We start from the raw sequence: 13,322 nt of genomic DNA, 5'->3' as shown, positions 1-13,322 counted from the left end.
CATTCCTAATATACGACTAAATATCCTCATCAATCTCTGCAAAGCCTCGACACCAATCTTAAAAATGAAGTTCCCCCATCTATGCCTAATAAAGTGCTATATATAAATGCTCTTCACTTACTGAATACTGTCAAGCCAGGTGACAAACTCATAGGCACTGCTGGTTGGCGCGTGACATTGCACATACGATTCCGGGGCACAATCCACAGTGTTGAACACAACTAAACTGTATTGTGTGCCTCCATACTAAGGAAAGAAAGTTAAATTTAGTAAGGAAAAAAAAAAATCAACCCCAATGCACATCATTATTTTGAACCGATGTAAAGAGTGATGTTACTGAAGCGCTGTCAGGTCAGTTGGATGTGCAGAGTTGCATGCAATATTGGGCCAGATTTTACTGTAGCAGGGCTGCCATTAGCTAGACTTGCTCTCAAACATTTAGGACTTGACAATATTATCAGCTCTCATTTTCAGCCGCTAATATTGAGAGAGGGAGAGAAAAACAGGGCACCTTCAGAGCAGGGCAAGCAACTGACAACCTGCTTAGCCAGAACGAAAAATGAAACACAATTCACAGTGAAGGGACTGAAAACGAAGTGTAAATTAAATTAGATCCTGAGAAAACAAAGGGGCAAAAAGAAAAATTGGCGGAGGGAGAAAAGACAGGAAAGAAAGGAAGAGTGTTTTTTCATTCAATTAGATTGCCGCTGATCTGTGCCACATTTGTCCTTCTTTAGTCCACTTTCCGAGACAGCCTAACAAAAATCTATCAAACTGGTTTGAAAGACTCAGTTGTTCTGGAATCCACAGCACCAGGAGAGGGAGGGGAAAGAGAACCCGATTCCCAGATCTACTTTGTCAGTGAAAAAAATGCTTCTTAATTTCTCTTCTTAAAGGCTTATATCTAACTTTAAGATTATGCCCTCTTTCACATGATTGCTTTGGCCTTTACATGACATTTGCAGCTCTTTCCATGCCAATTAAGTTAAAGAAGGCTTGGCAGCAAGAAGTCTAGGGATAGTAACAAAAATGTAAACAAAACCCTCTGGGGAAAAAGCACAGATGCACGCACGCACACACACACCCTCCCTATAATTTTCCTACTGTGCATGCATCACTTTTATTCTCAACAGACCATCCCCACTGATGATATTGTGTTGCATTTCAGGATAACTATTTCTGTATCAGCAATGTCTTCCGCCAGTGGAATCGGTGTTGACACACATTTGGCTAGCACGTAAATCTTTTCTCAAAAGCAATAAGTCCAGGAACATTCCTGCCTGTTGCAGTAGCTGGGCAGCAGACAGTGCCACACAAGTTGGTTGCCAAGATTAATGGGATTTGTTGTGAGACACTGCCCCATGCACAATCCTTTGGCCTAGGATTTTTTTAAATAAAAATTTTAAGTACAAAACTTATGGCAAGCCAGAATTTTTTTAAAAAACCAACTCAGGGGTTCACTCAAACACAACAAAGAAACACTCAACAAGCTGGCTGACATACATCACCACCAAAGTCTGTTTCTGCTGGAGGACCACCATTAAAATACCTGCAAAAAGAAAAATGGATTAATCTATTAATATAATCGATATTCTCTGCAACGTATTTTGAAGGGGTCCTTGACGGATAAGAGGACATGAGAGGGCCATGGGAAAGGTGCACAGAAGAGGGACTAATTAGTTCTTCCAAAGAGCAGGGACAGACACAATAGGTTGAATGGCCTCCCTCCTTCCATGCTACATGATTCAGTTCCATAATAGCCGTCTGGAAACCACAATACAAACCAACAAGTCCCTCGGTCTGCGCTGGTTTTGAAGCAATAACTCATGGATGAAAGTCACTGCTTTGAAGACCTTCTTAAAATCTACCAGTTACGCCACATGGGGAGATGGCGGCATATTGGTAACCACTGGACTCCAGAGACACAGGGTAATGCGCTGGGGACCCGGGATCGAACCCCACCATGCAGATAAAATTTGAATCCAATAAAATTTTTTAGAATTAAATGTCTAATGATGACCATAAAACTGTTGCCGATTGTCGTAAAAACCCATCTGGTTCATTAATGGCCTTCCTTAGGGGAGGAAATCTGCCGTCCTTACCTGGCCGACATGTAACTCCAGATCCACAGCTATGTGCGGTTTGGCTCTGTCTTCTGAAATGGCCGAGCAAGTCAGTTAGGGAAGGGCAACAAATGTTGACGCCCATATGAATTTTTTTTTAAAAAAAAAAACCCTTATATCACTTTCTTGGTTTTGACATTCATGTATCCCTTACATCTCTGCGAAGTTCACCTTAATCCCGGTGATAAACAACATGCCTGCAAGTTTTTTATTACAGCAGTTTTTCAGGCCTTGGGAGTTAACGCCATACTGTCAAACTGGAGTCACAAGCAAGCATGACTGGACAGTGATGACAGGCTTCCCATCCTGAAGAATAACAATGAACCAGTTGGTGTCGAACTCAGGACCTCAAGGATGTTGCCATAATGCCGCAACTACTAAGCTGCAATACCCATACATTAATAAGTCTTTAGTTGACCTGGTCTGACTCAGATAATCATACATAGTACAGGCTCCACTTACTCAATTGCCGGCAGAATGTAATGCTTCCGGAGGGATTCAAAGTACGGCCCAAGGTTTGCTGTTCCCTCGATAACGAAAACCACATCTGCTACCATGTTGGGAGGAGTGGGTGTATCAATGGGGGGGACAACCATGGCGTCTGCAAGTCACTGTGAAACCTTTGCTTTCGCACTGAGGCAGCTGTATTGAGGGAAAGAACACAGGGCTAATATTTTGTGGCCCTAATAGTAGCCAGGCTTCAGCACTAGTTTGTATAGTTCACATACTACAGAAATACTCCTGGCTCTGGGCAGAAGGGGTGCAGGGAAGAGTTTGCTGACATGGTAGCAGGTATGTAGAGTTCAGTAATGTGGAGAGGTTGGAGAAGCTGGGATTATTCTCCGTCAAGCAGAGAGGTTTAAGGGAAGGACCTCGCTTCCACACACAACTTATGCTAGATCAATTGTTAGTTTTAAAAATGAGACGGATAGATTTTTGTTGAACCAAAAGTATTAAGAGATATGGTATGGGCAACTGCACTTATCTGCAGAGAGGTCGTAGATCGGCCACGATCTCATTGAATGGCAAATAGGCTCAAGAGGCTGAATGGCCTTCACCTGTTCTCACGTTCTTAGATTTACCAGAGACATTCAAAATGATAACAGGTTTTGATAAGAGCATGTAGCAGAAACGGTTTCCACTGGCAGATGGGTCAGTAACCAGAGAGCACAAATACAAGGGATTTAGCAAACAAAACCCAGAGAGGAGCATGGGAGAGTTTAACACTATGAGTTACTGTACTGTCTGGAATGTGCTGCCTGAAACGGTGGAGTCATGCTCAGTGGTAACTTTCAAAGGGGGTTGGGTACATATTTGGAAAAGAAAAGCACATCGGGTTGTGGTGAAACAGTCCAAGAACTGAGACTAATTGGACAGACCCGCCAAGAAGCAGCAAAGGCGTGACGGCCAAATGATCTGTGTGCGTGTGGAAAAGCATTATTTTTGGTCTAAAGTTATGCACTATTCTGGTGACAATATGGGGAAAATCACAAGCGCACACCAATTCTTGCTCGCCCACAATAACTTAACATTAGATGACAAATAACAGCCATAATTGATGGAATAGTTAGTTGGATTTAATATATCTGCTTTAAAAACCTATTAGTTTTTGGGGACTTTCTGTCTCAGTGACACAATTCCAAAAGGATGGCCTTACAGATGGTAAAATAATCGTAAAGCAGATGATTTTGAGGAGTTGTGTCACGAAGCAAGCTACATTTACTCCTTGCTGACGGGGTGTACCACTAATGACTGAGGAGCTAGACGTAGTGTTCAGGTCAAAGGCCAGGAAAGTTCCCGATCTAAACTGTGACTTCTCCCAAATTAGCCGATCATGGCAACTACCAGGTTACTAAAAGTGGTCTCCATTCATTCCTACCCCTGAGCTGGTTGGAACCATTAGCCAGATCTCCTGCTCTTAGTTGGTGTGCTTTATCTCCTGCGAGAAAGTACAGGTGGCACGTGGCTTAGCTGACCACAGTCAAGCTGTCTATCTGCACAAGTAGCTGAGACTCCGATGCATATACAAGGAACATGCATCTCAACCATAACCAGTACCAGGTGCCCGCAGAAACCTGGTTAAAATCTGTTCAACCAAATGTGCAAGGGTCCTTTGGTGCAAAGTTTCTTCGTACTGAATTTTGATGCAACAATGTTATCAGCAATTAATTTTATAACAATACTTAATAGAGTAAACATTTTACCCTCTGCATATTACCGATCAAACTTTTGCAGTGTAAATTTATAGAATGAGCTGTATGGAAATTAGGGAAGCTATCATTGCACCCTCTCCCAGAAGAAGCACATTGTTAGTGAATGACAGGTTTAATTCGATAGTTCCCATTAGAAATTGGCACATTTGAATTTATATAGCACTTTTTATAACTGAAGAACATTCCAAAGCACTTTACAGCCAATTAAGTATTGTCTGAAGTGTAGCCACTGTTGTACAGTAGGGAAAACAGCAGGCAATTTGCATCCAGAGAGTAATGTGAAAGTATCAGGCAATCTGTTTTCAGTGGTATTGGGAGGCGGGGAGGAAAGAATATAAAGTGTCCAGGACATCAGAGAGAACTTTGACAAAGGGTCATCTGGACTCAAAGTTAGCTAATTTCTCTCCTTCCAGATGCTGCCAGACCGGCTGCGATTGTCCAGCATTTTCTCTTTTGGAGGGAGAACTCCAATAAGGTTCATGGAAATTGGACCTTATGCACCCACCCGCAGAGTGTAACGCCTCACTGGAAAGACAGCACTCCCTCAGCAATGCACCCACGCCTCTGAAAGAGCACTCACCCTCGGCCCAATCCCCCACAGCCCCCATAAGACGTGGGAGCAGAATTAGGCCATTCGGCCCATCTCCGCCATTCGATGATGGCTGACGCCACCATTCTCCTGCCTTCTCCCCATGACCCCGATCCCCACCCCAACCGTTGGGACACCGGCGGGGCGGTTTAGCGCAGCCAGTCCACCTAACCTGCACCCGGGGGGGGGGGGGGAGGAAACCGGAGCGCCCAAAAAGGGAAAACGTGCAAACTCCACACAGTCGCCCATGGCCGGACCCGGATCCCTGACACGGTGAGGCGGCTGCGCTGACCGCCATGTCACCGTGTTTCCTGACCGAGGAAGAAGGGGAGGGGGGCAAAATCCTGGTCTGATCACCCCCTGGGCTTTAAAGCTGGAGCCATGACTGGGTTCATCACCCAGCTGGGATGCAACACACATACTTTGGCATTTTAAAGAGTGCAACCCTAAGCACAACAGGAAGGGAGAGCGTTAGCAAGTTTCATATGGAAAACACACACAGAAAAGTTGTCAATTATTTCCTCCCAGGCAATGAGGAGGAGACACCGTTAATGTCCTTTCTACAGGTGACAGATTCTCTCTCCTCCTTTAAATGATGAACGAACCTGGTCGGCAGTTGGCTACCTTCCCACATGGCAGTGCAGGGATGTGGTGACCGGCCTAGGCTGCTCTGCTCTGCTCCCTCCTCAGCCTCTTCAGCCAGGCCGCAAAGCCGCTCGAGCGCTGCCTGCTGCGTCACGTTCCGGCTCCGCCCCCCCTCCCAAATACGTCACGCCGCACGTCACTCAACATTCGTCACGCCTCACAGCCCCGCCTGCCACCCAGACGTGCGTCGGACGCCCATCCGCCACGCGACTCCCAACCCCGCCCCCCCCCCCCGGATTCGCGCCCCGCCCCCCGCACAGGCAAACTGATAGAGCCTTTCCCGATGACGTCACGGAAGCCGCCATCTTGGCCGCCATTGCGGACCAGTTTCCGGAAGCCTCAGCTCCTCCTAAGAGCGGCTCAGTCAGCTCCTGGGTGGAGAAGGCAGCTCTGAAATAACCTTCATCGGAACAAGTCTTAATCGCTCGTGCATTTATTTATCATACAACATCTTGCATTTATATAGTATATTTAGGTCCTCAGTGCTTTTTAAAAATAAATTTAGAGTACCCAATTCTTTTTTTTCCCAATTAAGGGGCAATTTAGCGCGGCCAATCCACCTAACCTGCACAAAGGGTTCAAAACAAATGTCCCTGCCAGAAGAAAAATGTCTTCATAAATTCAAGTATTGCCTTTAGCTGCCTGTGAAAGTGGCATGAGAGCTGTTTAATGGGAACTAGTGTTATGGTTAAGAAAATGCATGTAATCTATTATTGTTAGAACATAGAACATAGAAAATACAGCACAGAACAGGCCCTTCGGCCCACGATGTTGTGCCGAACCTTTGTCCTAGATTAATCATAGATTATCATTGAATTTACAGTGCAGAAGGAGGCCACTCGGCCCCCCGAGTCCGCACCGGCCCCCGGAAAGAGCACCCCACCCAAACTCAACACCTTCACCCAACACCAAGGTCAATTTGGACATTAAGGGCAATTTATCATTGGCCAATTCACCTAACCTGCACATCTTTGGATTGTGGGAGGAAACCGGAGCACCCGGAGGAAACCCACGCAGACACGGGGAGGACGTGCAGACTCCGCACAGTCAGTGACCCAAGCCGGAATCGAACCTGGGACCCTGGAGCTGTGAAGCAATTGTGCTATCCACAATGCTACCGTGCTGCCCTTGAGAACAAATAAATCTACACTATATCATTTAACCGTAATCCATGTACCTATCCAATAGCTGCTTGAAGGTCCCTAATGTTTCCGACTCAACTACTTCCACAGGCAGTGCATTCCATGCCCCCACTACTCTCTGGGTAAAGAACCTACCTCTGATATCCCTCCTATATCTTCCACCTTTCACCTTAAATTTATGTCCCCTTGTAATGGTTTGTTCCACCCGGGGAAAAAGTCTGACTGTCGACTCTATCTATTCCCCTGATCATCTTATAAACCTCTATCAAGTCGCCCCTCATCCTTCTCCGTTCTAATGAGAAAAGGCCTAGCACCCTCAACCTTTCCTCGTAAGACCTACTCTCCATTCCAGGCAACATCTTGGTAAATCTTCTTTGCACCTTTTCCAAAGCTTCCACATCCTTCCTAAAATGAGGCGACCAGAACTGTACACAGTACTCCAAATGTGGCCTTACCAAAGTTTTGTACAGCTGCATCATCACCTCACGGCTCTTAAATTCAATCCCTCTGTTAATGAACGCGAGCACACCATAGGCCTTCTATCCAGGGTTAAAGTTTAATTATTGTGTTCTTTTAATAAAGTTTGTTTATAAAAAAAACCAAGCCCTATTTCTTATATTGTCACTCCTGGAACACTACAATCTTTCCGCACCATCTTAAAACTTTAAAAAAGTTATGGCTCTGGTTCAGCCTCTTAGCCACTGTTTTATTTCATAGAATTTACAGTGCAGAAAGAGGCCATTCAGCCCATTGAGTCTGCACGAGCTCTTGGGAAGAGCACCCCACTTAAGCCCACACTTCCAACCTATACCCGTAACCCAACAAGCCCACTGAACCCTTTTGGACACTAATGGCACCCAACCTGCACATCTTTGGACTGTGGGAGGAAACCGGAACACCCGGAGGAAACCCACACCGACACGGGGAGAATGTGCAGACTCCGCACAGACAGTGACCCAAGCCAGGAATCGAACCTGGGACCCTGGAGCTGTGAAGCAATTGTGCTATCCACAATGCTACCGTGCTGCCTCAGACCAGCCGAGATTATCCAGTGTATTTTCTGTTTTCCTTTCAGATTCCAGCATCTGCAGTAATTTGCTTTTAGATTTGTTTTAGTTATGTTGGTTAAGGAGATCCGTGGAACAACCCCGTGCCCCAACTGACCACATCCTGGGGGTTGGTTGGTGGGAATGTACTCGTGAGGCTAGAAAATAAAAATGTGGGACAAACAAAGGTCTGCCCATAAGATATAAGATAACAAAGTTGCATGAACAAAGGACTCATTCACTTCTGATTGCCTGTATTACACTGTAATCAAGCTTCCACGTACCAGCCTCCCCGAACAGGCACCGGAATGTGGCGACTAGGGGCTTTTCACAGTAACTTCATTGAAGCCTACTTGTGACAATAAACGATTTTCGTTTCATTTTTTCATTTCACATTCTGATATGAGTTAGAAATGTATTTATGCTTTCTATCCATGCAATGTAAAAAAATAAGTCTAGGAAGAAAAAAAAAATTGCTCGAACATCTTTATGATCCCTCCTCTTCATTAATACCCCGTTCATTCTCCTGAAGACGTGGGCTGTTGTTTGGGTGCCAGTCGTTATAGGTGAAAGCATGCACAGGTATAAAGATTTTTCTCCCAGGATAAATAAATGTGGTTAGACCTCGTGGCCTCAAGGAGACGTTGCCTTTTGCCTTTTCATTCCCTGGTCTGGTCATCACCGGCATATTATTGCCCATTCGTAGAATCCCAATAGTGCAGAAGGAGGCCATTTGGTCCATCGATTCAGCACCAGCCCTCTGGAAGAGCATCCTACTTAGGCCCCCCTCTCCCCTTAACTCCACCTAACCTGCACATCATTGGATTGTGGGAGGAAACCGGAACACGTGGAACAAACCCATGCCGACACGGGGAGAACGTGCACACTCCACACAGTCACCCAAGGTCAGAATCTAACCCGGGTCCCTGGTGCTGTGCCGCTCATGGAGTTATGGCATAGAAGGCGGCCATTTGCCCCTTTGAATCCAAGCCTACCCTCTGCAGGGCAATCCAATCAGGCCCATCCCCCCCCCCCCCCCCTACATCTCGTGCCCAAAACCTTAAATCTATGTCCCGGAGTCTTGCACAATCAGTTAATGGAAGCAGCTTTTCTTTGCATACTTTACCAAAACCTTTCATAATCTTGTAAAGCTGTTTCAGCCCTCCTTTACTGAAAGGTGACCAATCCCATCTTTTCCAACCATAAACATGTGTGTAAATTTCCCCCATTCCTGGAACCATTCTGGTAAATTTCCTACGCACCTTCTCAAGGTCCTTCACATTCATCTTACCTGTCACTATGTTGATTGCCTGATAGAAATCCAAATAGACTCCATCCTGTGAGGTCCATCCTCAAAAAGACGAGATGCCCGGGAAGATTTCACTCTCATAAAACCATGTTGCCTCCGCATAATCATATTCTAATTTTTGAAGTGCCTTGTTAACACCTCCTCAAGAATGGATTCGAGCAATTTCCTGACGACCGTTATTGGGCTAACTGACCTGCGTTCCCCGTTTTTAGTTCCTACGTTGATGTAGGCCGGGAGTCACATGTAACAGAGATCATGCCAGGTTAGCAGTTTCTCTTCCCCCTCAGGAAGCTTCCACCGATACTTTATATAGAATTTACAGTGCAGAAGGAGACCATTCGGCCCATCGAGTCTGCACCGGCTCCTGGAAAGAGCACCCCACCCAAGGTCTACACCTCCACCCTATCCCCATAACCCAGTAACCCCACCCAACACTAAGGGTTTTTTGGACATTAATTTAGCATGGTCAATCCACCTAACCTGCACATCTTTGGACTGTGGGAGGAAACCGGAGCACCCGGAGGAAACCCCCGAACACACGGGGAGGATGTGCAGACTCCGCACAGACAGTGACCCAAGCCGGGAATCGAACCCGGGACCCTGGAGCTGTGAAGCAATTGTGCTAACCACAATGCTAACGTGCGGAATTTCAATTCTTGCTTGCCCATTGGTTGGAGAGGAATGTTTTGCCACAAGGCTCCCATTAAGACATAGGAGCAGAATTAGGCCATTCAGCCATCTTGTTTGCTCCGCCATTCAATCATGGCTGATCAGTTTCCCATCCTCATTCTCCTGAATTGTCTGAAGTTGCCAATCCCAAGAGTTGAAGGACAAATACATATGGGTAACATGCCGACGAAGGCCCTCCACGCAGTGTCCACATTAATCTTTGATTCCTGGAGACTTCAGTGCAATCCGGGAGGGGCGGTCACCATAGGGCAACCAAGGGACAAATGGTCTTTTTATATCTTAGATACACAAGCCTCGCTGAAGTGGCCATTGCTCATGAGAGAGCCGTAACTTTATTCATAACAGAGATCACTGGCAAAGCCACCATCTTTCGTTCCCATCCCAAATTTCCCTTGTGAGGTTGCTGGTGAACTATCTTCTTTCCCTTGTACTTCCACATGTCAATAGGGAGTAGGTGCCAGGGTTTTGGCCCTGCGGTAATGGGCTTAATGGAGCATAGTGATTATCACTGTTGCTTCACAGCGCCAGGGACCCCGGTTCGATTCCCGGCTTGGGTCACCGCCTGTGTGGAGTTTGCATCCTCCCCGTATCTGAGTGGGTTTCCTCCGGGTGTTCTGGTTTCCTCCCACAAGTCCGGAAAGACGTGCTTGTTGGGTGAATTGGACTTCTGCATTCTCCCTCCGTGTACCCAAACAGGCGCCGGAATGTGGCGACTAGGGGATTTTCATAGTAACTTCATTGCAGTGTTAATGTAAGCCTACTTGCGACAATAAAGATGATTATTATGATGAGGAACGGCCTTGTATTTCCAGGCGAGGGTGGCGTGTGACTTAGGAGTGCAACTTGGATGTGATGTTGCATCTGCTTCGTTCATCTTCCCAGCAACTGGAGGTCACAGGTTTGACAAGTGCTGGCTTGCAATGCATCCTGTGGATGTCACTCACTGCTGCCACTGTGCACCACTGGGTGAGGAAGTGAGTGTTTAAGATGGAGGGTGTGGTGCCGATCAAGCAGGTTGCTTTGTCCTGGATGGTGTTGTGCTACTCGAGTGTTGTTGGAGCTGCACTCATCCAGGCAAGGGCTGTGTGTGTTCCATCACACTGCTAACCTGTGCCTTGCATATGGTGGACAGGCTTTAGGGAATCAGGAGGTGAATCAATGTACAGGATACTCAACTTTTGACCTGCATTGGAAACCATAGCATTGCTGTGGCTTTTGGGTAGTGGTCACCCTCTACCCCAGGATGTTAATGGTGGAGGATTTTTTTTACATTAATACCATTGAATATCAAGGCAAGGTGGTTAAACCCTCTCTTATCAGAGATAGTCATTGTCTGGCACATGTGGTGTGAGGATTACTTTCCACTCGGCCCAAGCCTGAATAATGTCCAGGTTTTATTTCATGTGTTCAAGGACTGTTTTGTCTTCTGAGGAGATGCTGTTGGGCCTGAACATTGTGTGATCAGTTTGGGCAGCACGGTAGCACAAGTGGTGAGCACTGTGGCTTCACAGCGCCAGGGTCCCAGGTTTGATTCCTCGCTGGGTCACTGTTTGTGTGGAGTCTGCACGCTCTCCCAGTGTCTGCGTGGGTTTCCTCTCTCAGTCCAAAGATGTGCAGGTTAGGTGGATTGGCCCTTAAGTGTCCAAAAAGGATTGGGTTACGGGGATAGGGTGGAAGTGAGGGCTTAAGTGGGTCGGTGCAGACTCGATGGGCCAAATGGCCTCCTTCTGCACTGTATGTTCTATTTTCTATAACAGCAGCCAAGATGGCCGAGCCTACCACACTGTCCCAAGGAACTCCTACAGCAGTGTCCCAAGGGTGATATGATTTGCCTCCAATAACCACAAACCCTCTTCGCTTGTCAAGTGTTTGTCCTGATTACATTGACCCGGGCTTCTTGATGTCACACTCCGTCAACTGCTGCCTTGATGTCAACGGCAATCTCTTTCACTGCACTGCTGGTATCCAGTTTTTGTGACCACATTTGGACCAAGGCAGAGTGTTCCCTGTGCAAATGAAGTTGAACATCAGTGAGCAGGTTATTGCCAAGTCTGTGCCACTTTGATAGCACAGTTAATAAGTGCAAGCACTGTTGCTTCACAGCGCCAAGGACCCGGTTTTGATTCCCGGCTTGGGTCGCGGTCTGTGTGCGGAGTCTGCACGTTCTCCGCGCGTCTGCGTGGGTTTCCTCCCACATGTCCCGAAAGACGTGCTTGCTAGGCAGATTGGACATTCTGAATTCTCCCTCTGTGTACCCGAACAGGAGCCAGAGTGTGGCAACTAGGGAACTTTCACAGTAACTTCACAGCAGTGTTAATGTAAGCCTACTTGTGACACTAATAAAGATTATTATAACACCTTCCATCACTTAGCTGACAATTATGGTAGAAGGATGGGTTGTTAATGGGCCAGATCGGATTTATCATGGCCTTTTGTGGCCAGGGTACACCCAGCTAATTTTCAAGTTGTGTGTAGGTACTGGTGTAGCTGGTTTCAAACAGGGCGAGCTTGGTTGAGAAGCTCTGCTGCACATGTCTCCAACACCACAAAGGGAACATTACCAGGGCTCTCATGGCCTTTGTAGCACCAGCACACTCTGACTGAAAACTGACATCCGGGATGGCAAGGACCCTCAGGAGGAGGCCGAAATTGAACACCCACTCAGCACTTTTTGGCTGGCGATGGTCACATGTGCTTCAGCCTGGTCTTCAACACTGCCTCTAGGTTTTTACTCAGTAAGGGCAAGGGGGGGAACTTATTTAAGACGGCTTTGAGGAAGAATTTCTTCCCTCAGAATGGTAAACCTTTGGAATTCTTTACCCCCAAGAAGCTGTGCAGGAAGAGTCATTGAACATTTTCAAGGCGGAGATCGATAGGTTTTGAGGGGAATTAAGGGCTTATGGAGAGAATGGGCGGCACAGTGGTTAGCACTGCTGCCTCACGGCAGCGAGAACCCGGGTTCGATCACGGCCCCGGCTCACTGTCCGCGTGTAGTTCACACATTCTCCCCATGGCTGTGCAGGTCTCACCCCCCACAACCCAAAAATGTGCAGTGTAGGTGGATTGGCCTGGCTAAATTTCCCCTTAAATTGGAAAAAAAAAAGAATTGGGTACTCTTAAATTTATTTAAACAAAGACAAGGTAGTGGACTTAGTGAGTGTTAGGTCAGCTACCATCTTATTAAATGGCGGAGCAGGCTCGAAGGGCTGGATGGCCTCCTCTTGTTCCTCCATTCTACAATGTCACTGGCTTGATTCCAGGACCAGTCTGGCAGATCTGGGCTGTACCCTTGACAGGGGTCAATTTGCCTTTGCTGAGGTGTAGTGTCCAGAACGAAACTCAGTACTCCAGGCCCAGCCTAACCAAGAACCCCTCCCTTTTGGGCCCACTGGACTGCAGGGCAAGACAAAGCTAGGCAACAACAGGGGCACCGCCCCTTGGCTCGGGCCTAAACCAGGGCACCATCCAAGAGGTCAGCCTGCCAGCTCCAGGAATCACAAGCAGAGACCACAATCACGCACAGGCATATTAAAAAAAAACATCAAAAAAATTGCAGAAAGCAGCG

The 13,322-nt window shown here is 46.9% G+C and overlaps 1 protein-coding gene across 3 annotated transcripts in view; it reads right to left on the bottom strand.

Annotated features, from left to right (window-relative positions):
• med25 (mediator complex subunit 25) overlaps positions 1–5,688 on the bottom strand; it is a 53,174-nt gene extending 47,486 nt beyond the window's left edge. For all 3 annotated transcript variants that reach the window (XM_072492255.1, XM_072492256.1, XM_072492257.1), the window contains exons 1-4: positions 5,531–5,688; positions 2,586–2,765; positions 1,504–1,549; positions 122–246 (exon numbers count right to left, since the gene is read on the bottom strand). In XM_072492255.1, coding sequence (XP_072348356.1) covers positions 122–246; positions 1,504–1,549; positions 2,586–2,719 — 305 coding nt within the window. In that variant the 5' untranslated portion in view covers positions 2,720–2,765; positions 5,531–5,688. The remainder of the gene's footprint in view (positions 1–121; positions 247–1,503; positions 1,550–2,585; positions 2,766–5,530) is intronic.
• Positions 5,689–13,322: the final 7,634 nt, after the last annotated feature.

The sequence above is a fragment of the Scyliorhinus torazame genome, chromosome 29 (assembly GCF_047496885.1).
Source record: "Scyliorhinus torazame isolate Kashiwa2021f chromosome 29, sScyTor2.1, whole genome shotgun sequence".
NCBI lineage: Eukaryota > Metazoa > Chordata > Chondrichthyes > Carcharhiniformes > Scyliorhinidae > Scyliorhinus > Scyliorhinus torazame.
This window is presented reverse-complemented; position numbering and strand designations above follow the sequence as displayed.